This window comes from Dreissena polymorpha, chromosome 2 (assembly GCF_020536995.1).
Source record: "Dreissena polymorpha isolate Duluth1 chromosome 2, UMN_Dpol_1.0, whole genome shotgun sequence".
Classification (NCBI taxonomy): Eukaryota; Metazoa; Mollusca; class Bivalvia; order Myida; family Dreissenidae; genus Dreissena; species Dreissena polymorpha.
The window spans coordinates 121,617,150-121,644,748 of record NC_068356.1 but is presented as its reverse complement, the minus strand read 5'-3'; the positions used below and the strand labels follow the sequence as shown (position 1 = coordinate 121,644,748).

Here is a 27,599-nt window from a genome sequence, read left to right as displayed (position 1 = left end):
ATACTAAACAAATATTCAAAATCTGAATGAACAAAACAAATGCCAATAAACAATTAACTGGCAATTTGTTCAAATGACATTGTTACTTAATCAAGATGCAAATAAATGGAACTTAAATTCTAAAACCTTCAGAAAATTAACTACATTTATTAAATACTTTAATATACCATGTTTAACTAGTAAAATGTCTCTGTAATGGTGTGAATTTTCAGATATTTCTTTAAAAAAATTCTGCCCGCCTTACATGTCTTTTTGCAAATATATTTTACGTATGACTCAATTTATTACTTTGACATAAGTATAAACTATATTGTTCAATGTTTTTGTGGGCTTATATTCTGTATTATAATAGTTGTGAGGTAGACTGCACACATGACATGATCAGCACATCGGATGGCATGTTTGGTATTTGTTATGTTGTATAATAGGCATAATGGGCTTAACCGATTACGTGTCATGTGCTTGTCACATGATGATAATGAAGTCATGTGATAAGCGGCTCGCTTGAGCAAAGCATAACAACAAAATGATTTTATTTCATGGGTTTGTGTTTTTCTTAAGTTTAATTGGATGTCATGCAATTCCAGTGGAAAGGAATGCAGAATGTGGTTATGGGGTATGACAATTTAACATTATGCGTCTATATGTGTATTCCATTATTACATTGTTATGAGTTGCAATTCTTCTCATGTTGCATTTAATTGGATTGAACACTAACAATATATTTTTTGCAGATTAAAGTCATGTCAGTAAACAAAAATTATTTATAGAGTGAAGTTATTTCTATACTTTGTTATATATTGTATGTATTACATTAATTGCATATTGTTATTTTTGATAAATGTACTGATACTAATGAGTCATGGCATGACATAAAACAAAAATTGAATCTGCAAACATCTAGCTGATTCAGATTCTGATCACATTAATTTTATCAATATGTTGACAAGTGGTCAAAAAAGCAAATTTCTTTAAAAATCAAATACACGTGATCATCTCCAGGAAAGATGCTGCAATGTAAAATGCATAGCAGTACATAACAAAAAGGTGGTGCTGCATCCCACTGACTGATCAAATTCTATTGCATGCTTATCAAGCACATTCCAACATAATACTTCACTATTGAATTCAAAACTTTTGTTTCAGTTCATGATTAATAATCTACAGACCTGACCTTAAAGTTAAGATTAATATCACATATTATGAAACAAGAGACGGATAATCTGTTTTCTTCCATGAATGGAGGTTAATTTAAAAAAGAATCAATTTACTGGTATCTTTCTTTAAATTATGCTTGTTATGCTAAACAAATTTGTTGGACAGGGTAACCAACAGCAAACTCATAATTGAGCCAAAATACACCAAAGAACTAGTTTGTCTAAGAAAAATATAAATTAGCTTTCTAATTAAATACGTTTATGTATAATCCTATCATCTAAAGTATTTTAGTATTTTTATTTGAGTTATAGAGTACCAGTTTTGCACAGTTTGTGGATAATGTAATGCAGCTTGTTTCACCTTATATTAAACATTTATTGTCCCCTACCGGTGAAACCGGAGGGGACTGATGGTTTGCACTCCGTCAGTCTGTCAGTCTGTCAGTCAGTCTGTCTGTCTGTCAGTCAGTCCGTCACACTTTTCTGGATCCTGCGATAACTTTAAAAGTTCTTAATATTGTTTCATGAAACTTGAAACATGGATAGATGGCAATATGGAGATTATGCACGTCATTTCATTTTGTGCCTATGTAAAAAAATCTGGTTGCTATGGCAACAAATATATATATAAAAAATATTTTTTACTGACAATAGTGGAGTTTCACCGGTAGGGGACCATATTGCTTGGCAATCTCTTGCTTGTTGTGCTCTTAACATTGAAAATTCACCTGATCTGTGGAACACTTATAAATAAGATCAAATAATAAATTCCATTGTAGAGCTGTAATCCAGTGAAAGATGACATGATAAATGTTCATCTTGTACCGCATACACATGATGACGTCGGGTGGCTGAAAACTGTTGATCAGTATTACTATGGAGGTATACTTCATGTTCATGTTTCTTTGTTTTTTCTTTGTGCATAAGTCATTTTTTATGTTTTCTTTTTGTTTTTAACCTGTGTTGGCCACACTAAGCCATGTTTCACTGTAGAGAAAGCTTAACAAACACTTTCTAAGCCTTTGAAGATGAGATAGTCATAGTCATAAACATTTGTATTGTGAAAATTCATATTAAGAAAGAAATATATTATGTTTATAAAGAAGATTTATCAATAAATAGGTATTCAATTTAATAAGGATTTTTATCACCTACCCTTACAATAAAAAATTCTTTATTGTAAAATTATGGCTTCTTAATGTTTTGAATGAATATTAAGATAGGACAGAACTAAATTCAAATGGGGTTTGCTTGCAAAGCAGTTTAATTTTAGTGCAAACGCTCTTTGTTTTATAATCAAGGTTACCCCTAGCAAACATATGTCCCCAAAATGATAACAAAGATAAACGAGTCAATAAAGTCAGATAAAATAGATTAAATACTTTCAAGAATATAGTGTACGAACATGCAGTGGTCACATTGTTCTTCTTAAGATTTTGCTATCAGAGCTTTAAATGTGTCCTTAGGATGATAAATCAACAGCATGTCGCAACTGATCACATCAGCTGATTATTATTTATTCAAGATGACCTTGATTTGACAACAGAATTGTTGTTTTAAAATAATTTATAATTACCTCTGAGAAAATTGTAAAATTAACCTTTAATTATTATTCTTTACAATTTTTTGCTTGATATAACTGTCACACCATTTCCAGTTTATGTCTTATAAAATTTTACATTATTGAAATACCAGTAGACTCTTATGGGAAAAGTATGATAATTATGCAAACGAGAGAGTTTGTTTATCAACAATTTATGAAAAGGACTTAACCATAGCATCTGTAAATATTTATGTACAGGGTAATTATTTTGTTGTTTGACCTGCTATTGTTGTCCATATTTCAGCCCGTAATATCATACAGAATGCTGGGGTCCAGTACGTTCTGGACTCGGTCATTCAGGAGCTGGCTGGTGACCCTAGCAAGCGCTTCATCTACGTTGAGATTGCGTTCTTTGCACGATGGTGGCGTGAACAAGATGAAAGCATGCAGACCTTGGTGAAAGGCCTGGTTAACAATGGTGAGTTGGTGGATGTGAGTGTTCTGGTACCTGTCTATTATAAAACACATTTTACAAAATTACTATCTTGGCCCCAAACATTCTTCACCTTTTTATGTCCCCCACTATAGTAGTGGGGGACATATTGTTTTTGCCCTGTCTGTTGGTCTGTACGTTGGTCTGTTTGCGCCAACTTTAACATTTTGCAATAACTTTTGCTATATTGAAGATAGCAACTTCATATTTGGCATGCATGTGTATCTCATGAAGCTGCACATTTTGATTGGTGAAAGGTCAAGCTCAAGGTCATCCTTCAAGGTCAGAGGTCAAATATATGTGGCCCAAATCGCTTATTTTATAAATACTTTTGCAATATTGAAGATAGCAACTTGATATTTGGCATGCATGTGCATCTCATGGAGCTGCACATTTTGAGTGGTGAAAGGTCAAGGTCAAGGTCATCCTTCAAGGTCAGAGGTCAAATATATGTGGCCCAAATCGCTTATTTTATGAATACTTTTGCAATATTGAAGATAGCAACTTGATATTTGGCATGCATGTGTATCTCATGGAGCTGCACATTTTGAGTGGTGAAAGGTCAAGGTCATCCTTCACAAGGTCATCCTTCAAGGTCAAACATCATATAGGGGGACATTGTGTTTCACAAACACATCTTGTTTAGTTAGTTAATCTTAAGTTTAACCATGTGCTCTTTTCGTGAGCATTAGGTTAAAATGTAAGCATGGTATATCCTCATTGTATCTGCTATAATTGGTATAAGTGAAGTATAACTCTTGATTTATTAATATAATTATTTTCAAATGTTTTGTCTGTCCCAATTATAATTAGGTTGACCTGTTTATTAGAAAAGTGAAAACTTATATGAATGATGCCTAATGGTTTTATCTTGGCAAACATAAACAGCAAGGAAATAATGTTTCTTTTTATTATAGAAATAAATGGATTAATTTCATAAATATTTAAGTAACCTTTTAATTGTTATTTAATGTTAAAGAACACTACAATTTAATACTTCAGATGAATAATTCTAGTAGAGTAATATTAGACAAAAATATTACAAATGTATAAGTGTTCTATTTATCATGAATTTCTTGAAAAAGTTATTGTGTTTAAATTAATTTAAATTTGAATTCCTATCTTTTGTAGGCCAGCTTGAGTTTATTCTTGGTGGCTGGTGCATGAATGACGAGGCATCTACTCACTACAATGCCATCATTGATCAGCATTCCCTCGGCTTTGAGTTCCTCCGTCAGAACTTTGGCGAGTGTGGTCGGCCAAGGATTGGCTGGCAGATCGACCCCTTTGGCCACTCCAGGGAACAGGCCTCGCTCTTCGCTCAGGTTGGTGGTGCATAGAGTCAGATATAGCGTGATAGATATAGATCTAGGGTGAACTAATCGAACCAATTAGTGCTCTGTATTGGCATAGTGTTCACTGATCCATCAAAATTATGTTACTACGTGATTGCTTGTTGTTTCAGTTTGGTTTTGATGGTCTGTACTTTGGTCGCCTTGACTACCAAGACAAGGACACCCGCCTCAACCAGACAACCATGGAGATGATCTGGCATGGCAGTCCAGATAACCTGGGTAGGTTACACAGCACCATTTATACACCACAGGCATCCACTGATATTGCCATCAGTATTTGTTATATTAGGTGTGATGATAAGATAAATACCTGTAAATAATAAAGTAAATTTTCCTTTAATTTAATTTTTGTCAAGCAGGCTTGCGGAAGGCCCAATGTGGCGGGAAGTGGACAACGACAACGAGCAAGGCCTGGTATTGTAATTCGCATGGGGGGTTAGAGGGTTAGGGTAAGGGTGAGAGTTAGGGGTCGGGTTGGGGTTAGGATTAGCCTTAATCCTAACCTTAACCTAACCTGACCCCTAACCCTAACCTAACCATAACCCAGGGTTATCTTCCCTATACCAGGCCTCGCTTGTTGTCGTTGTCCGCTTCCCAAATGTGGCAGACAGAGTGTGAGTGTATGTTTGTGCATCTGCCTGAGCTTGAACAGTCTTTTACCTCATTATTCATCAATAAATAATAAAAGAACAACCAACATGTAAATCATGGTCAAACCAAATATAATGTGCAAGACCCATCTCTGTAGCACACAGGTCAAAGTAGAGGTCAAATGTAAAATTTAAGCAGTGTTAAATATGTCCAGATTGTTACTTCATAATTTATGACTTAAACTTTTTTTCCTCAAATGATCACTTTTTTATATCAAGGTGTTAGGCTTGTATCCCTACCTCATAAGTTGAGTTCATACTTAATGGTCAGTGCTCAAAGTTTGATACAGCTTTTAGAGACTGTAACTCCATTAATTTAAGGCTACCATAATTTTGGAATGAAAGGCCTCACGTTGTTGGTAGCACATTATGCTTGTGTCCGGAACTCAAAGATCAAGGTCACTCTCATTTATGATAAATGATAAATGATTTCAAATTTATTTTATTCTTAACGACAGGCACAACATGTTGCAGACATGGATCTGGTCTTATTAAAGGATAGTCATCACTGCTGTACAATGATCTTATTTGAACCACAGCATGTGAAAACGGGTATTGTACCATGTGTGGATAGCGTTAGCTCCAGACCAGCCTGCACATTTTCTTGTAGAAATTAGGACCAACATTCATAGTAGAGGCAAATCTGGAGCTAATCTGTTTGGATATGTTATGAGGCCCATTTTCATACAAACCAGGGGGCGGGGCATTTTTCCTTAAATGGCTATACAACAAACTTGTTAACACTCTAAGTCACATTTATAGTCCGATCTTCATGAAAGTTAGTCAGAACATTTGTTCGTATGATATATTGGATGAGTTCGAAAATGGTTCTGGTCTGTTGTAAAAACCTGGTCACCAGGGGGCAGAGCATAATAGCATAAGTCTATACACATCTCTGAGAGAAACTTGTTTCTCTAGATCAACGACTTGATGCCTTGTTCTATTTTTAAATCAGCACTGTGGACAGTGTTTGTATTGTTCTGGTACAGTAGTATTTATTGATGCCTTTTTAAATGGCTATGTTATGATTGTGTAACAGGCCCCAGCTGGAAACTGCATCAACGACCTTTTATGTCTGGCACCATAGATAAGAGAAGATTCCATTTTTGAGGCACACATTTTTATGCTCCCCCAAAATTTATTTTGGGGGAAGCATATAGTCGCCGCTTCGTCTGTCCGTCTGTGCGTCCGTGTGTCCGTCCGTGCACAATTTTTGTCCGGGATATTTCTCAGAAACAAATGACCGGAATTCAATGAAACTTTATGGGAAGCTTCACTACCAAGAGGAGATGTGCATATTATCAGCGGGGTTCTGGTCGGATGATTTTCAAAGAGTTATGGCCCTTTGAAATTTTCCATTAACTGTACATATAGTGCAATTCTTGTCCGGGCTATTTCTCAGCAGCTAATGACCGGAATTCAATGAAACTTTATGGGAAGCTTCACTACCAAGAGGAGATGTGCATATTATCAGCGGGTTCTGGTCGGATGATTTTTCACAGAGTTATGGCCCTTAGTAATTTTCCATTAACTGTACATATAGTGCAATTCTTGTCCAGGCTATTTCTCAGCAACTAATGACTGGAATTCAATGAAACTTTATGGGAAGCTTCACTACCAAGAGGAGATGTGCATATTATCAGCCGGTTCTCGTAGGATGATTTGTCACAGAGTTATGGCCCTTTGAAATTTTCCATTGTACATATAGTGCAATTCTTGGCTGGGCTATTTCTCAGCAACTAATGACTGGAATTCAATGAAACTTAATGGGAAGCTTCACTACCAAGAGGAGATGTGCATATTATCAGCCGGTTATGGTCGGATGATTTTTCACAGAGTTATGGCCCTTTGAAATTTTGCATTGTACATATAGTGCAATTCTTGTCCGAGCTATTTCTCAGCAACTTATTACAGGAATTCAATGAAACTTTATGGGAAGCTTCACTACCAACAGGAGATGTGCATATTATCAGCAGGTTATGGTCGGATGATTTTTCACAGAGTTATGGCCATTTGAAATTTTCTATAAACTGTTACATATAGTGCAATTCTTGTCTGGGCTATTTCTTTAGTTCAATCTTAACGACACTTGCTGATTACACATCATATGATATCTAGATTTATTTTTCTCCATTAATTTTTCTTATATCCTCTTCAAACATGGTGACAATCTTCATGAGCATGATATTTTTTTCCAAGTCATATAAACGGCCTGTTGAGCTACGATAATTTAATAAAAATGTCATCCCCATTCATGTTTTAAAGGGACACAGATCTTCACATTTTTGGTGAATTTTTGTAATTACCTGTTGTCTGTCGTCAGTCGTGCATCATGGACTTTGCCTTGCTAACACTGTCGAGGCAACATTTATTATCCTATCTTCATGAAACTTTGTCAGAAGATTTGTCCCAATTATAACTTGGGCAAGTTTGAAAATGGTTTTGGTTTAGCAAAAACATGGCCTGCAGGGGGCGAGGTTTTTTCTATATGACTATAGTAAACCTTTGTTAACTCTCTAAAAGTCACATTTATAGTTTATAGTCCTGAAACTTGGTCAGAAGGTTTGTTCTAATGATATCTTGGGCTTCACAGAACAGGACAGTTCCTTTGTATCTCAGGTTAGCGACTTTGGGCCATTCAGGCCCTCATGTCTTTTTTTGTACAAATTCAATCACAAATTCTTACTGTTCTAATGAGACAACAATTCATTGGCGGTGAGTTTTACACTCTGAAAGCTCCTTGATGTCATCTTAAGGATATTAAATGATAGTATATATGTATGTTTAGGATCAAAGGCCGATCTGTTTACTGGAGCGCTGTACAATGGTTATGGACCACCCAATGGATTTGACTGGGATGTGTTCAGTAGGGATGAACCAATTAAGGTACAAACCAAGAGTGAAAACTGTTATACATCAGGGACAATAGTTCTGAGTTTCACTCCTTAAAACAGTGCACAGAAATCCCCACAACTACTTTTTTGCATTCTGTTTTATGTGTCTCAAAAGTGTGTGACTTAGCAATCAAAGAATTTTACATCGAGAAACTCCATCAACTTTCCTGACACATCACCGCCCATCTGAGCTATGGTTCCAACTCCCCTGTGCACAAGACATGACCCAACCACATATTTGATGTGCTTATTATTGAAATATTTGCCTGCAGTTCAAATTAGGAGGCATTCGCAGCATAGATGTTTTCCTTGACACTCCCCCAGCTCTGCACACTGACCACCGGCTGTATTTTCAGGCTCAAAGGCAGACCTGTTCACTGGTGTACTCCCAAACCTCTACCAACCCCCTGACGGCTTCTGCTTTGATATATTTTGTGATGATGAACCCATCAGGGTATGAAATTCACACAATCTCCCATTGACTTTGCGTGAACCTTTTGACATTTTGTTCTGCAAAAATAATGGATTAACCAATACTTTTGAGACAATTTGGCAGCCCAAGCATCCCCTAAGTTTGTGCAGACAATCGCTTAAAGGGACTTGTTCCAAGGCTGTTGTGTTTTGAGCTCACTTGAGCACTATGTCAATTAATGTCCTATGTCTTTTAGCTTGTGGCTACCCTGGAGGCTACATATTTCATCCAATCACAAAGACATTTGGTCAGAATCTTCACCTTGACAATATTGAGGCCAAGTTTAAATGTTGATTAGATGCATGAAAAAACTAGGTCTCCAGCTCAAGTATTAGAAAAAACTTTTTAGTATTCAGGAGGCTACTTTTATGACACAATCTTTATAAAACTTTGTCATAATGTTTATCATTTCAATATCTAGCCGAGTTTGAATCTGGGTCAAGTGAATCCAAAACTTATTCCAGGTCAAATCTTAGAAAAAGTTGTTACTACTGTAGAAGCCACATTTATATCTCAGTCTTGATGAAACTTGGTCAGAATGTTTATATTGACAATATCTTTGACGAGTTAAAATGTAGGTCAGGTGCATTCAAAAACTAAGTCACCAGTTTTACAAAAACCTTTACGACTACTCTTAGAGGCCACATTTTTGACTCAATCTTGATGAAACTTTGTCAAAATGTTTATCTTCAAAATATCTTTGCCAATTGAGGGTGATGTGAGTCCAAAACTTAAGAGAGCACATGTAGGACTCAATCTTAATTAAACTTGATCAGATTGTTTTTATGCCCCGAAGAAGGGCATATAGTGATCGGACTGTCCGTCTGTCCGTCATTCTTTGCGTTTAGGTTTCGAAAAATGCTCATAACTTCTATGTCGTTTCAGATAGCAATTTCATATTTAGCATGCATGTGTATATGGACAAGGCCTTTTCATACGCACACAAATTTTGACCCCTGTTACCTTGACCTTGAACTTAGGGTCCGCGTTTAGGTTTCGAAATCTGCGTTTAGGTTTCGAAAAAATCTCATAACTTCTATCAAGCATTTATAGGGGGCATAAGTCATCCTATGGTAACAGCTCTTGTTCATTATAATTTAAAGGCCATGTTTGAATCTAGGTCTTTGGTGTCATACACTATGTCACCAGGTCAAGTTTTCAGGGACAAAATGACTCTTTTTTTTAAATTATTTTTATCACATGCCATACCCTGTTTCCCATGTAATATAACCATTACGAATATTTTTATTTTACACATGTGTAATATACTTTTTAAGGGTTTTCATTGCTTAGTTTTCGTTCGATTGACCAATCGCATTTTGTTATTTTGCTGAAATGACGTTGCAATGTCAAATGACGTCTCAAAATGTAAACAAATTTCGGGATTTATCATAATGTTTGCGTTAATATTTATTTTATTTGCTCATTTAAAAGCATGTGATAAAAAAGATCTGACACTAGTCATTTCATACCGTATTTTATTAAACTCATCAAAGGCTTGCTTACTAACAAAATTCCTGAACTCATTTAATAAAATATGGTATGATATGACAACTCGTGCCAGATCCTATATATCTTAAATAATTATTATAACTATTCAAAATAAACAACAAATTAGCCTTTGATAGGATGTAAACACAGGGCATTAGAGACCCAAATCTCTAGAACCATTGTACTATTAAGGGCTATCAAATTTATAAGCATTTTAACAGAGGTGTTAGTTTTTTTCCACCTTTTTTAAGTAAGATAATTATATTAGTCAAAGTAGTAAACAAGGCATGTTTTTGTCCTTAAAAGCACAATTTTTAATTAATTCTGGATGTACTATTTCTGAAGAATTACATACAATTTTATAATACTTATATTTAAATCAATATATGTCAATAAAAATGCATAGCCATAACAGATCTCAGAATATGAGTTGTATATATCTTCAAGGATGACCCTCGTCTCCATGACTACAATGTGGATGAAAAGGTCTATGACTTTCTAAGTGCAGTTCAAGACCAGGTGAGTGGAAGGGGTAATGTGATGAGGAAAGATAAAGTTTATTAGTTAAGGCAAGTAGTAGTCCAAAAACCATTTGATAAATTAGAGCAACATGTGAACTGTAAATGATTGATAAAGTATTAATTAAATTTAAATTGTCATGACTTAACATTAGCCTTTTTTTTAAACAGTTGTTTAAGCGTATTTATCTTATAATTTAAGCATTTTTTGTATTTTTCCTGTTTTTTAAATTTGTTTTAAAAGAGAAAAGCTTAAATTGATTGTCCTTTTAGACAAAAACATTAAAAAAATCGTTCCATAAATAAATTGTTAGATTGACGTAGATAACTAAAGCTCTTCTATTTTGAAAAAAAATCAGCAAAAATTGACCATGAACACATATTGTTAAATCATTTTATTGGGTGACTTGTTTCAGGCGAAGCATTACAAGACAAACCACATCATTATGACAATGGGCTCTGACTTCCAGTATCAGAACGCCCACCACTGGTACAAGAACATGGACAAGCTCATCAAGTACACCAACATGATGGTACTGCCTTGGTCTTCATCCACATAGCTCCATAGAAAAATTAAAGCTCCCAAATATATGTTCTAGAGTATGAGATGGGTGCTTTTTCGAAAATGCCTTTGAATTTTACAATACAGTCAAAAATTACGCTTTTTCCGTGTACTAGCAACATATTCAATTTTTCAACCCAGTAAACCTAGCATTTATAACTAATTCAATACAACAGTTTAGTTGAACTGCCTTTTTCAAACAATACACAAATTCTTCACCATTCTAAACTACCCATGAAAAGCCTTCGATTGGAATATCAACATGAATTATAAACATTTTGATTTATGTAGCAAACCACAAACAACATGAAGGTGAATGTCCTCTACTCCACACCATCCTGCTACACCTACCAACTGAACAGAGCTGATAAGACGTGGCCAACGAAGAAGGATGATTTCTTCCCATACGCCCACCGGGATCACAGTTTCTGGTCCGGGTATTTCTCAAGTCGGGCAGCTTTGAAAGGCTATGAGCGAGAAACAAACACATTCTTGCAGGTTTGTTTTGCTTCTTTTTGTATCACATTTGTTGTCAGTTGAAAGATCAACAGTTGGTTTTTAATTCATTGTTATAAATTAAAACCTGAGGGTGTGTCACTGTATAAAAGTTTTAGTTGGTAAAGTTTGCTCTACAATGTCTGAACGTTTTGATTCTTTGAGGCTTTTGACCAGGCTAAGTAGTAATTTGGAATAAAATGCTAATTTAGCCACTTCTTGCAAAGATTTTAGTCTTATAAGCGGGAAATGTAGCTTCTTACCAGACTAAGAGTATCCGCAGGCTGGTCTCGATTTGTGCAGGCGGCATATGTCATAAGACCCATATTTGCATGATGTGGCTCAGTAAATACTGATTGACAAATTAAAAAATACTGATAAATACTTAAAATTTAGAATTCAGTAAATTTGTGTTTTTTTTTTTATATCCTATTATTGAAGGTGAATATATATAATTTGAATTCATGCCTAGCGCAATTGTTAACTTCAAGCAGAATTTTACAACACTTAATTACTGTGTTATCGATTGTGAACACTCATAAAGTAGTTCTTTATATAAAGTAGAACATGAAGCTTATAATTATATTTACTATTTTTTTACTCACACTCGTGAAAAGTTTGCACTGAAAACATTTATTATTTAAAAGAACAAATATGTTACAGAGTTTTTCCAAACAGCATGATATATGTGTTAAGCTGCCATTTAATTCATACGCAATAAACATTGATACCGGTATATATTTTTTTAAACATAATGGAATATTAGCAATTGATTTGCCCTTCTAAGTCCTGTACTTACTGCCCCCAACAGGCCTGCAAGCAGCTGGATGCCCTGGCCATGCTGACTGACATGCACAACAATACTCTAAACATTCAAGTGCTCAGTGAGTAGAGGACAGCTTCGCATTTTGCATTTTTAGATCATATGTTATACCTGCTCTGTTTTTATATAATGTAATGGATTGTTGTTCCCTTTGGTCAAAATCAGTTATAAAAGGATATTATAAGTGGTTTAAAGAGTTTTTGTGTTTAATTTGTTGCAGTTAAATGTTAGCATTGTCAAGTATAATGACACTATGACATATAATGCCAACAATGTTTTTTTGGTCCAGTTTTTAAAAAATCTGCATGTTTGTAATCAGGAGAGGCCATGGGTGTTGTGCAGCACCACGATGGAGTCTCGTAAGTAGAGTATCTTAGGTTGAAACATAGATAAAGCTCACCAATATTTACCAAACAAGGAACTTCATGCATTTTAATATTAAGTATAGTTACAATGAATACATAAGCGTCTTACTGGAATGAAGTGGATTATCACAAGATAAAAGATTATCCCATTAACTTACTGTTTTGTTGTTGGATATCTCAAGAAACATGTGTCCCAACAGAATCAGAGTTGAATACAGAACACAATCTTGTAATGTATTGAGAGTTCACAAGTATCAGCATAATGTTGGTGAGATATATTTAGGTATCATAAACAACCTTTAATGTAGGGTACAGTGAGGAAAGGTGAAATATTAAAATTCTGTCCTGTATCTATAAACATAAAGCTTTTATGCCTCCCACAAACTACATTTGGTATATGTAACTGTATGGTCTTGAAACTATGTGTGATGCTTAAACACCTCTATAGTATCAAAGTCTTTTAACAATATTGTAAAAACCATCAAAGGCATTTACAAGTTTTTTGACAGAGAAGCCGTTTTGACTGAAGAAATAAAAATGGTTTGTATATTCAGATGAAGAGTGAAATTGCTGGGCTATATTTCAGGGGCACAGAGAAGCAGGAGGTTGCCTATGACTACGCCATGAGGCTAGCCAATGGTCGGACAGCGTGCCAGGTATAGGGTTTGACATGTTGTGACAGGCATGTGTCTTAACACTAGATTATTGTGGTGCAGTAATTATTTAAAAGCCCAAATTTAGCAGCATAAGTACATTAGTGGTATTAATAAGGAACAAATCCATTCAATGTCAAAAGAATTAAGTGAAAGTGAAAAATGAATGTTCGTAAAATAACAGGTTACTTGTTTATTATTTGTATAGTTTTATGTATGCATTTTTAGCTCGACTATTATATATGAAATATATATAGTGGAGCTATTCTACTCACCCGGTGTCGGCGTTAGCGTCTGTGTCTGTGTTAGCGTGCAAATGTTAAAGTTTTCGTACTACCCCAAATATTTTCATTGTGCCTTGACATATTGCTTTCATATTTTGCATTCTTGTTTACCAACATCACCCCAACCTATAAACAAGAGCAGACAACTCTATCAAGCATTTTGTCATAAGTATGGCCCCTTTTCCACTTACAATATGCAGCAAATGTTAAAGTTTGCGAACTACCCCAACTATTTTCAATGTCCCTTTACATATTGCTTTCATATTTTGCATACTTGTTAACCATCATGACCCCAACCTATAAACAAGAGCAGACAACTCTATCAAGCATTTTGTCATAATTATGGCCCCTTTCCACTTACAATATGCAGCAAATGTTAAAGTTTGCGTACTACCCAAACTATTTTCAATGTCCCTTGACATATTGCTTTCATATCTTGCATACTTGTTTACCAACATGACCCCAACCTATACACAAGAGCACACAACTCTATCAAGCATTTTTTCATAATTATGGCCCTTTTCCACTTATATAATTGAACATTTTGCTTAAATTGCCATAACTTCTTTATTTATGATCACATGTTATTATTACTTTCACAAAACAACATTTACCTGAATACCACAATGGATTCCACCCAAATAATACCCCACTCCCCTACCCAGAATCCCTCCCCTCCAAACCTCCCCCGCCAATTTTTTTTTTAAACATCATCTAATAAATACCACACCCCACATTATACCCCCCTCTCACCCCCACCCCCCCTACCCCCCCGCCCCCCTACCCCCCCATTTTTTTTTTTTAAACATCATCTAATAAATTACGACACCACACATAATACCCCCCTCTCACCCCCCCCCCTACCCCCCCCCCCAATTTTTTTTTTCTTTTTTCCTTTTTTTATTTTTAAAAGATCATCTAATAAATTATTGAATATGAACAATTTCCCATGATGGCTTACGTTATACTGTAAAGTACTCGAATAGTCGAGTGCGCTGTCCTCTGACAGCTCTTGTTGTGTAGTATTATATAATTACTATGTTAACTTTTATCTTTTAAATTGCTATTATATCCTAACATATTTTTATTTTACAGAAAGTCATGAATGATGCGTTTGCAAAGCTTATTCAGAAGGGCTCAGAAGGCTTCATGGGCGTGGCATTCTGTGACCTCCTTAACATCAGTGCATGTGAAGTCACACAGAACAACAAACAGGTGTGTTATGTATACTCGTTCATTTTAGTCACTAACAGTGAATACGTTTTTTTAAAATCCCAAATTGAATGGCATGGTGCTTAAGCATGGAGAATTATAAGAAAAAGAAAACCGTCCTCTTTTACTTTAAATCTTATGTACGCGTGAACACATTTTCATCCATGATTGTGTGCATTTCAATGCTTTCAAGATATTATTTGATACCCAGTGTTGCTGTTTATTTTCAGTTTGTGATGGTGGTTTATAACCCAGTGGGTCACACAGTGTCCCGCTGGCTGCGTCTTCCCGTCATTGGCGAGGCTTACACAGTGATGGGCCCTGACAACTCACCAGTGCAGACACAGGTTAGCATTAAAGCTTGTGATACATATTTGCATAAGAAATAGTTTGGTCAAAATTCTTATGCAATGTGCTTATTTCAGCCTGAACATTATGCCTTCTGTCTTTAGTCTATTTTTATGCCCCCAAAGGAGGGCATATAGTGATCAAACTGTCCGTCTGTCTGTCCGTAACACTTTGCGTTAAGGTTTCGAAAAATGCTCATAACTCATGTGGCTTCAGATAGCAACTTGATATTTGGCATGCGTGTGTATCTCTTGGAGCTGCACATTTTGAGTGGTGAAAGGTCAAGTTCATCCTTCAAAGTCAAAGGTCAAAAAAACAAATCCAAGGTAAGTAATAAGCTTTAAAGGGAGATAATTATCTGTACCTGCCAAATGATAATTTTTTTTAAAATAAATCAAAGCCGCGTAGTTGGGGGCATTGTGTTATTGACAAACACATCTCTTGTTTCCTTTCCCAGAACTTGCTATAATTCAAGTTCTCAAGTTTCCTGGTCAAGGATAAAACTTGGAATGGTCCAGTAGTAATACAGGCTCCATATTGAATGATAAAGTTATTTGATCTATTTCATAAACGACTTGGATTTTACAAAATGTGTTTGTTTGTTTTCTCTCCAGATTGTTCCCGTCACCAAGCGGACCATGCAGATACCAGAGCGTAATGGCGCCATAGCAACCAACGAGCTTGTCTTCAAAGTCTCCATACCTGCCCTCGGCTTCAGTACATATTTCATCAAGATGTCGAACAGTAAGTCATATTTATATTTTATTCAGCAGATAAACTCTCTAAAGGACTGTGTGGTTTGTACCTATATTATCAGAAACCAATAGGAATGTTCCGTATAGCTAGATTACATCACAGTACAGTAAATCCCTGTCATGTTCCATTCCTACAGGCGACAGGTCCATACTCATTTGTAACCAGGTCTTGTACATTTACCATTATCGTGTAAGACAAATGTTTTTCTACTTTCACATCTACCAGTGTTATGTAAGATGACTTTGAGCTGAATTGTCTTCTACTTACACACTCTGTTTCAAGGCAAACCAACCAAGGAAATGCAGCAGTCTAGGATGGAGAAGATTCAAGGAAAGGATTTTATCATGAAGAATGAGGTTGGTGTCATTGATATGCATTACAAAATATCCGTTAATGTGATTATGCTGAATGTTATTACTTGTAAGGATATAAAACTTACTGCAAGTGAAAATTTTGTTACTACTCTCTGCAAAAAATTCATTCACTTGTTTAACATTCTAATCACACTGATTTTGACATATTATGCTCATTTTCATAATTATGTTATGCTTTACAAAACCACCTAAATGTACAATCATCATTTATTTGTAATGATATGCATTTACAATTAAATATGCTTCAGAATTGAAGATGGTAGAGTATATTGGTGCACCAAATTAGTGGGCTGTTGTTTGATCATCAATGCAAACTTATTTTTTCCTGATACATGTAATTAAATAATAAAGTTTTTACAGTTTTTTTCGCTCGTTAATAAGTCACAGGTTTTTCCCTATCTTCACAATATTTTATGTTTGAGGACTGATATAATGATTCAAAGCAAACCCGCCTCAGGATTTGCAGATAAGGCTCTTAACAAATTGTTTTAGGCTTCTAATCTTTACCAAACTTGATATTAGATTGCACCCAGAACTGTCTGTTCTGTTTTACACCACTGGTATTTAAATCACTTTTTCTTACAGCACATGGCACTGACGCTTGATGGTAACACCGGTAAATGGAAGAGCCTGAAGGACCTTCACAGTGGAATTGAGATTAACGTAACAAATGACATGGCTGTCTACTACGGTATGCCTGGAAACTGCAGTAGAGGTGATTTCCAGCCATCAGGGGCGTATATCTTCCGACCCAATGGCACAGCTCCCAGCGGACCATCATCAGCTATGCTGATAAAGGTAAGAAACACACATTTCTAATGGCAAATACTAGTAGCTTCAATGTGAAAATGTATGATATGGCAAAAATGAAAATACTCAGTTCAGTTCTATCAACATGCATTCAACTTGTGTGATAGTGAAGATTGGTTCAGTAATTGCATGTTTTTTGTGTGTAAAAATCAGTAAAACATTGGTCAAGAATATCTTTTTTCTTTTTGACTATGAATATGTTATATATCCTTTGTTAAAACGATAAATCAATATTTTATGAAAACTTTAATAATTAAAGGATATCTCAATACCGTTTTGTAAAGTGTGGTTGTTGTTGAACATTGTGAATACTTCAGGGTCCTCTTGTGACGGAAGTGCACACTAGTTTCTCCTCTTGGGCCACATTGGTTACACGCATGTATACGGGTGAGCCATATACTGAGGTGGAGTGGACTGTGGGACCCATACCCATAGAGTAAGTCATGTCTTAGTGGGATCTAAAAAGTAAGTGGTACATGTACTCTACAGAAGTGGCACCTACACAGAATATGGGACCCATAAATATACAAAGAGAAAGTGCAATAAGTTAATTTGATCCAAACTTAAAGTTGAACACAAACCCTACTTTACAGAAGTGGCACCCCAAAAGTGTGGGACCAATCCATATACATAGAGTAAGTCACTTCTTACCCAAAAAATGAGTGGGATCCAAACCTCAAACAGAACGGTTACTTATACCCTAGAGTAAGTGGTACACATAGCCCTTACAAATGATACATATACAGAATGTGGGACCTCGTCCTAATTGAGTATGTGGTACCCATATTCATAGAGTAAGTGGGACTATATGCATAAATAAAGTGACAATCCATATACATACAGTATGTGGTACTCATATCCATAGAGTAAGTGGGACTATATGCATATATAAAGTGACAATCCATATACATACATTACCGTAATTACTCTAAGTTTTCGGACACTCTAAGTTTTCGGACACCCTCCTTTTTAGCCAAAATAATTATTTTTCGTGACTCTATATTTTCTGACATTCGGATTTTCGTTCATAATTAATGACTCCAATTTTTCGGACAATTTATGTAACAGCGCTAGTTTACTAGATTTCTGCCCTGTTTTCGCTTATCTGGGACCCTTCGATCATGGAGTTTTACAACCGCATTAATGTAATAAAACCTGGCATAGAATGTCTTGAGGGCAATGGACCATTACAATTGCGTTACTGGGTAGATTACAATGTATACCTGTAAAATAAACAATGGTTACACCCAACAGCGTTTGAAATTTTATAGTATTCAGGAAGCAGTATGGTTGTTTTTTATGACGTTTTTTACAAACCATTTCGGGTAAGCGATGGCAAATAAGTGAAGTTGTACTTGATTTGAAGCAGGGTAAGGGGAGTACAACACAATAAAATTATTGCACATTTATAATTGGTTTTATTTCATTACAATAATTGACAAACTACCATAACATGTCTGTCTCTAAATTTTCGGACACTCGTTATTTTTGAATATTTTTCGTATCTAAATTTTCGGACACGAAAAAAATTAATTATTTTTAAGTGTCCGAAAACATAGAGTAATTACGGTATGTGGTACCCATATCCATAGAGTAAGTGGGACTATATGCATAAATAAAGTGACAATCCATATACATACAGTATGTGGTACCCATATCCATAGAGTAAGTGTGACTATACGCATACAGAAAGCGACAATCCATAAACATACAGTATGTGGTACCCATATCCATAGAGTAAGTGGGACTATACGCATACAGAAAGTGACAATCCATAAACATACAGTATGTGGTACCCATATCCATAGAGTAAGTAGGACTGTACGCATACAGAAAGTGACAGTCCATATACATACAGAATGTGGTACCCATATCCATAGAGTAAGTGGGACTATATGCATACAGAAAGTGACAATCCATAAACATAAAGTATGTGGTACCTATATTCAAAGAGTAAGTGGGACTAAACGCCAACAGAAAGTGACAACCCAGTTTGTGGTACTCATATCCATAGAGTAAGTGGGACTATACACATACAGAAAGCGACAATCCACATACATACAGTATGTGGTACCCATTCATAGAGTAAGTGGGACTATACCCATAAAGAAAGTGACAATCCATATACATACAGTTTGTGGTACCCATATCCATAGAGTAAGTGGGACTATACGCATAAAGAAAGTGACAATCCATATACATACAGTATGTGGTACCCATTCATAGAGTAAGTAGGACTATACCCATAAAGAAAGTGACAATCCATATACATACAGTTTGTGGTACCAATATCCATAGAGTAAGTGGGCTTTAGAGGTCGCCATGGTGTAATGGATATGGTGTCTGCCTAGCGACTGGGAGGTCACGGGTTTGATCCCCACCATGGGAGCGTTCTTTATATCTCCCCCATTGACACCACGGCTACTACGGCTTTGGATGCAATCAAGCTAAAATAACAAAGTTTAAACTAAACTAAGTGGGATTTAATGTTGTAATGATGTTGCTTGTTCTGCAGTGATAACCTGGGCAAGGAAGTTGTTGTTCGATTTATGACGGATCTAAAGACTAATTCAATGTTCTACACAGATGCCAATGGCAGAGAGATTATCACAAGAAAGTATGTATATTTGTAAACATGTAAGTTTCTTTAAAACTCAAATGAAAAGTTTAGTCCTAAATGAAACATATTTAAAATCAGCTATTAATTTAAGTAAGATTCTTAAGTATGTGTTACTCATAAATATTGAGCATATATGTTATGAAAAGTGTTAGTATAAATAATAACTTAATATGAATAGTGATCATGATTTAATTTGTTAAGTGTATAATGGATAAGAAAAAATATGTTATCTTTATATTGCAGACGTGATTACCGCGAGACGTGGACATTTAACCAGACAGAACCTGTGGCAGGAAACTATGCACCAGTCAACAGCAGGATTTACATTAAGGTTAACCTGTATATCTGTAAATAATCTTACTGTTTGCAATACATTTTTAAAATAGTTTCATAGTGTGTGATTCCAGAAGGCTGGCTATTCATACAATATTACAAAGGCACACATAACATTAAAGTAATAATAATGCAAACTTTGTCATGTGTGCAGTTATTTTCTAGAATGTGAATGCTTAATTGCTACATGTTTGATAGCCTACTAATAACTCAAAGATCCATTGGCTACAATGATTTTTGAGTGACTTCTAAACAGTCAAAATGAAAAATATTGCCACACATTCTCAGGAAAGAATCAGTCTGAAAAGGAAAAAATTGCCACACATTCTCAGGAAAGAATTTATCACCAATCGTAAAATAGAACATACATTTATACATTTTATAGTAATTTATATTCTTTTGAACCTGTATAGTATTGTTACTATTATGTGGTAAATTAAGAATTTGCTCTGGGTACTAAGTGTCCGTGACAAGTGCCGGTATTATAATGATTCTCCAAACAAACTGAAGTGGTATACATTGTTTAAATTCTAACACAGGATGATAACAAAGGCCTGCAGTTCACCGTGTTGAACGACCGCTCACAGGGAGGTTCCAGCATACAGGATGGAGAGGTCGAGCTTATGGTATGCCACTGAATTGACCAATAAACATGCTCAGATGACAATGTGTTTAGCCACTCAGAAAGCCTTTACTATATTGTTTAGTAGCTTTGTGGACAAATAGGTAGGTATACATATCCATAAAATGGCATTTGTTGGCGATTAATCCAAGAAGGCATGATGATAAAACCAGTAGGGGTCAGTCTGTTGTTTATATGGTATAACCTCCTACCTACGTAAAACATTTTGTCAATATACAATTGTTTTCACACACTTCACCATACTTCCTTGTTTGTTCACATGCATAGGCCAAACTTATTTATTTTGCCAAACCATGTCATATTTCAAAGAATTAAAAAAAATAAAGAAATATGCCTGACCTTAAAAGAATGGTAATAATTAAAATTACTTGTAACACAAATTTCTTTTCAACACAAAGATTAAGTTTATGGTATATTTATTTCAAGTATTGCACATGTTCAGTATTTTGACTACAGATCTAAATAAATAACATTGGGTTTGTGTATCATCGACAGGTCCATCGCCGTACGCTGTATGACGACTGCTTGGGCGTTGGGGAACCGATGAATGAGACAGGCTCTGACCACAATGGTCTTATTATTAGAGGTAGCAATTAAAAATTATCATGTTTGTGAGAAAAGCAATTATCATGGTATTTTTTTTTATTCAATGTTGCAAAATGCTGGGATGAAGCAGACAAAAGTTGAGTGGGCTATTTGGGAACGAATCAGTTGAAGTTATTGTGTTTTTCACTCTCACTGAAACATTTATATTTTAAACATGAACTTTTTGAACATTCAAACATAGTAATTGTATATAATGAACTCTCTGATGATTAAGTGATGTAACATGATTATACACTGTAACTCCAATATAGTGCGGTCCGTTATAACGCTGTGTCCAATATAACGCGGGGGGTCCTTGGATCCCGTTTTTTCTCCATCCTTCCATTTCTGATTCAAATCCATGTTATGCAACTTCATGTATTTTCAGAACATTCAAAGAAGCCGGCGATCACAGTTTGATTGCTTTATCCATCCGTTTAACTGATTTTAATCCATTAGAGGTTAAACGACACTCGACAGCTAATTTGTGTTAATCTGTTGTGTAATGTCAATAAAGGTGTGAACACTCGCGAGTCCGTGTTTATTACATGTATTCCCTATCAGAGCAGTTCGGTGCGCTAATTTCAATAAGGCAAGTGCACGTGGAATAATTATCAAATTTAAGTTATTGAAAACGATTACCTGTTTATGTTTTATATTTATCGTGTATTGTATTTCATTGTATAAACTATGACTGTGTAAGTGTGTTATCAATTATTATATGCTATATAAATAAAAAGATCTTTGTGTATGTTTAATGTTTCAGTACGTATACGAAAATTAAATTAAAAAATCCTGACGATTTATTTACATGCTAACGCAGTGTAATAGTTTACAGAGATGCACTTAAATTTTTGCCCGTTATCATAAGTTCAAGGAAAGCACGTTTTTTACATGCTGTGTATGATGCAATAAAACATTTCTTTGTACATGTATCGTATTGCATTCAATCTAAATTTAAATTCGCTTGTCCAATGAATGCTGTGTCACATAATGCACTGTACTATGTTTTCTGTAAAATGGCGTAGGAATATGAATTTGTTTATGAAATTCGTAAACATATTTCTTGTCATAAATGTTAAACATTATTTTTTCGTAAGTGATGTTGTAATTGGATTATCGGATAAATGTGCACATTACAAAAGCGGTATGTATACTGTTATCGTTCGATTCGGTTTATATGCATGTATTTGCGGATGACAACACAGCATGACAATACACAGGACCTATATTATAGGCTATACTATACCTGTTTTTATAGCCCCCTTAAATAAATAAGCTCAAAACTTATAACGCTGTCCGTTAATAACGCTGTTGTGTTGCTTGTACCCTTTCATTTGTGTTATATTGGAGTTACAGTGTACCTGTGTCATTTGCTAAGGGTACAACATTGAACATCAAACTAAAAGATGAATTAATGTATAAAATGAAGAAACATCTATATGTATTCATGTTTTTATTTTGTTCCAACCATCATTATTATATTGATCGAAAAAAACAACAGCAAGTTCAGGCAAACTTTAAAGTAACCCATGTGTCTGTATCTTGTATTTTATCCTATTACCAGATGAAAATCGATAGTAAAACAATGATCGTATAAACTTTACCTTTATACTATCTCTATTTTTAGACCATGGTTTTCCGACCTCTATCTTAAGAACACTATATGTTTCAATGTGATGTCATAGCAAATGATGACGTTGAAGTAAACAAACACTTCAGAGTCAACTTGGAAAACCAGCACTGTTTCTTTGAATTTTAAAGTATTTTTACTCTTTTTGAACAATAAACGACCACAAAATAATAGGATAAATAGCATATTATGTGAGTTTTGGATAAAGATCAAGTTTATCATGCTAGGAACGCACCATGTAAGCGCTCGGCAAGCCTCGCGCTACATCGGTTCTAAGCCTCGCATGATAAACTTGATCTTTATCCAAACTCACATAATATTCTCTATGTACAATTACCATCATTTTGACATTTTCTGTTTTCTCTCTATTCAGGCAAGATGTTTGTCCACTCGGGTACGACAGATACTGCAGCCCAGTTCCATAGAGATTTCGCTCTCCGTCAGTACATGGCTCCTCTCCCAATGTTTGCTGTCACAGACATGAAGTATTCTGATTACTCCACATACTTTAGAACCATGGTAATTCAGCTGGAGTCGGTTATTTAAATAATGTATTATTTCTTTCACATAAGATTTCAGTGAATGCTTCTATTAAATCTTTGCAGATATTACCACTACAGTATTTTGTTGTTAGTATTTGATTTTACAATATTTAAATGCAATATTAACGTCAGTCAGTAAGCAATTTTTGTTTCCATTCTTTAAGTCCAACAGTTTTCATTCGATGTTCAATTCTTGAAAATGTATGTACCCGGTAATAATATTACTTAAGACACATTTAATTGCCATCAAGGGATTGTTGAGTTTTTGCACTTGAATGTTCTGAAATTTGCTTCTGTAGCTAATTCCGCTCTCCAAGTACAACAAATATTGTTATTTGATTGTTGATAAAATAAGGGGTTATAATACTAGCGCCAAAGGTCAATCTGATATCAAGTTTAATATGTTAGTTATAAGTCAACAAGTATAATAACCTACGATGGTCACTGAAAACAGTGAAGATAATTTCCAAGGGAGTCCTTTATTGTATACACTTTCACAAATGTCTATGGGCCTTGATACTTGCAGTGGTCTGGGCTGAAGCAGGAGCTGCCGCCCAATGTTCACCTGTTGACGTTGGAGCAATTTGGGGGTCCCCCCATTGGACCTGTCGATACACAGACATACCTCATTAGGCTGGAACACTTTTATGAGAAGGGGGAGGATGCCGAGCTGTCTCAGCCAGTCTCTGTCAATATTCAGGTAGCAATTTCTTGCTAATTTTCAATCTGTTCCTGAGGCTGCATCATGTGACGTAAAATGGTCTTCTTAAATTTTACCACCTTGTGTTTTTCAATGTTTATATACACATTTTAAAATTGATCTATACATGAATCTTATTGAATGCATTTAAATAAGAACATGGGGACTGGTAAAACCCATCTTAATTTTGATTAGATGGCACTACATCAATATCAAAGTATATTTATCTCTGACTGTCATTTGGCTACACGCTTTTTAAAGTCGCAGGCACAACTATTTTGAAAAAAGTTGTTGTACTCTGACAAGTAAAGTATTAAATTATAAAACTCATTTGAGCCTCCCTTTGGGAAAACCAGGCTAATTGCATGTGCGTAAAGTGTCAACCCAGATCAGCCTGTAGTCCAAACAGGTTAATTAGGGATATTTTACTCACATGCATTAGCACTGTTTTCCCAGATCGTGTCATGTATTGATTTACTTTCAGGACCTGTTTGTGCCATTCAGTATTGTGGGTGCGGAGGAGCTGACACTGGGGGCCAACTTGGCGCTGTCTGACCTCAACCGTCTGCAGTGGCAGGCCAAGGACCAGTATGTCAGGGACAAAGGTAAAGGGCACATGTTGGAGGTTTCAAATGTTGAAAATGGGCAGTTCTGAATAAACTTCTTCCCAGTTTTTGTTGTTACAAAATCACAAATGTTCAATTGTGCTTATTTAAATAATTGTAACTTTATGAGCATGCAATTTTGTAGGAAAGAGTTAGAAATGCAAGACATTTGATATCATAGTGCATTTGATTGTGTATATTTGTATATTAATTTGAATATTGTTATGTGTTTTTAATTAAAATAAACCAGCCTAATCTTAACTCGTGATATGAAGTATTTACAGACTGTTATTTTAGAAGGTGCTGTTCAACAAATCAACAAATGTTTTACATGTACCATACTATCTTTTTGGCATGTGGCCTTTTTTAAAACAGACTAACAATAATTGAATGGTTTTGACATTTACCCAAATGTTCCCAATCAAACACAAAATTTAATACTCACAAAAATTGAACTCAGATGGTCAGCAATAAAAACTGCAGAATCTAGGTCAGCTTAGGGTCTAATCGCTCTAGCCTACAGGTTATTTTTCAAATTTGGCCTTTATAGAATTGTAGTTGCATTTAATCTTTAAAGTGATTACTTTTCCGATTCATAACAGGACAATATTTTCAATGTTGAAGTTCTATTTTAATCTCTGAAATATTAAACTTACACAATCTTGTAAATAAAAACATTTACAGAATTTAAGCGGCTTTCAGCCTGTAAAAGTACTGAACCCTACTATTTCTTTTCAGAGGACAAAATTTACAAGGTTGAAAAGCGTGTTCCACTGAGCAGTGCCCTTGACCCAGTCATGTTGAACCCTATGGAGATCAGAACATTACAGGTGACCTTGAGAGGGGGATTCCCTCAGCGCAAGGAAAACAAATTTGATGTGTTCTCCTAAAAAAGCACCTCTTTTGTTTCATGTGACAATGATGTACAAGTATTCCACTGATAGAGTGAAGAAATTAATAGTTTTTCCGCTTTAAAATACCAAAATTTTGTGTTTGTAACTCCTCTTCAACTACTGGGTGAATGTTGCTAATTAAAACTTTCAAAGTTGAATGACCTCAATGTGTAGATAATCTTATAGAAAGATTTTATCGCTGCAATACGCTTTGGCAAATTATGGCTCTTAAAAGCCTCTTTGTCAGTGTTTCCCTTATTAATATAGTGTGTGTTTACTTCCCCTCTTAAACTACTGGGTGGATTTTGCCTAAACTTTACAGTTAAATAACCTTAATTTGTAGATGATCATTAAGATATTGAATATAAAAAACTGTATTTAACTCCTCTAACTGTACAGTGAATTTTAAATAAACTTTCAATGCTAAATTATTGTTACAAGAGAAAGTTCCACAGCGACGAGTTTCGACATTTTGCTCTTTGTCCACTGTAGAATATATATTGGATGTCCAAACATTTGGTAGTCAGTGTCTGTAAAACATTTATAGTTTGTTTTGTTTGATAAGGAAAACAATATTTATTCATTTTAGTAGTGATTGAACTTTTTCAGTTTTTTCTGACATTTGCATTGTGTTATTTTTTGTTTATTCTTATTGGAAGATTTCAGTTTTTGTACTTAATGATCCTTTGTGTACGTTGTGATGATGTGTCTTAATAAGTAGTTTGTTTCAAAATTGAATATTGCATTTTCTCAACATAATTATTTAAGAACAACCATATTTCAAGTTGGAAATAGTTATTTATTAGAAATTACATTTGTTTACAGTGCATTTTCAGGGTGTCCTAACTATTTTTCAATTTCATGCATATTATTCCCTAAATGTTTATGTAGTATCTTTTGCAATTATATCACCAAGATAGTTCTGTGATAAAACAATGTGCTTTGTTCTAAATATGCACCAATATTTTTATATTTGCAATTATGTATACACGTGCAGATGTATAATAAATATATGCACACATGTGTGTCTGCCTATGTGTATTTGTATCTATCCTTCAATAACATATTTGTATGGACCCTCATTATACTGGGGGTGAAGCATATAGATTGTCCTGTAAGTCCGTCCTTCCCATTTGTTGTAAACTAAAAAAGTATGTGCAGGGAGGGATAAAACTGTAGAGGAATAAAACTTTGAAACATATCAACAATTATGTGAACTTGCAAACATCCATATGTTGGTTTTGATATTTTTGACATAACAACATTCATAGCCCAATTTTTTATTTAAAAAATCATTTTGAGCTCGACTATTATATATGAAATATATATAGTGGAGCTATCCTACTCACCCCGGCGTCTGCGTTAGCGTCTGCGTGCAAATGTTAAAGTTTTCGTAATACCCCAAATATTTTCTTTCTCCTTTCACATATTGCTTTCAGATTTTGCATACTTGTATTCCGACATGACCCCAACCTATAAACAAGAGCAGACAACTCTATCAAGCATTTTGTCATAATTATGGCCCCTTTTCCACTTAGAATATGCAGTAAATGTTAAAGTTTTTGTACTACCCCATTTATTTTCATTGTCCCTCGACATATTGCTTTTATATTTTGCATACTTGTTTACCAACATCACCCCAACCTATAAACAAGACCAGACAACTCTATCAAGCATTTTGTCATAATTATTGCCCCTTTTATACTTAGAATATGCATATTATTGATAAATCTATGTTAAAGTTTGTGTACTACCCCAAATATTTCATATATCCTTTGACATATTGCTTT

At 35.0% G+C, this 27,599-nt stretch overlaps 1 protein-coding gene across 2 annotated transcripts; it reads left to right on the top strand.

Moving 5' to 3' along the window:
* The first annotated feature begins 448 nt into the window (after positions 1–448).
* On the top strand, positions 449–27,010 carry LOC127868801 (lysosomal alpha-mannosidase-like). Of its 2 annotated transcripts, none has more exons than XM_052410876.1 (26): positions 449–616; positions 1,937–2,039; positions 3,005–3,178; positions 4,325–4,518; positions 4,659–4,767; positions 8,449–8,546; positions 10,503–10,574; positions 10,990–11,106; positions 11,427–11,633; positions 12,442–12,514; positions 12,773–12,812; positions 13,405–13,474; positions 14,851–14,970; positions 15,198–15,314; positions 15,930–16,059; positions 16,354–16,427; positions 17,031–17,243; positions 17,573–17,691; positions 19,771–19,872; positions 20,119–20,206; positions 20,748–20,834; positions 21,347–21,437; positions 23,443–23,588; positions 24,138–24,311; positions 24,796–24,916; positions 25,655–27,010. In XM_052410876.1, exons 1-26 carry the CDS (start codon positions 527–529, stop codon positions 25,804–25,806), a joined length of 3,081 nt encoding a protein of 1,026 aa, XP_052266836.1. In that variant the 5' UTR covers positions 449–526; the 3' UTR covers positions 25,807–27,010. The 2 variants fall into 2 exon arrangements, with proteins under 2 accessions (XP_052266836.1, XP_052266835.1); XM_052410875.1 differs by lacking the exon at positions 8,449–8,546 and adding an exon at positions 7,987–8,084.
* The last annotated feature ends 589 nt before the right edge of the window (positions 27,011–27,599 follow it).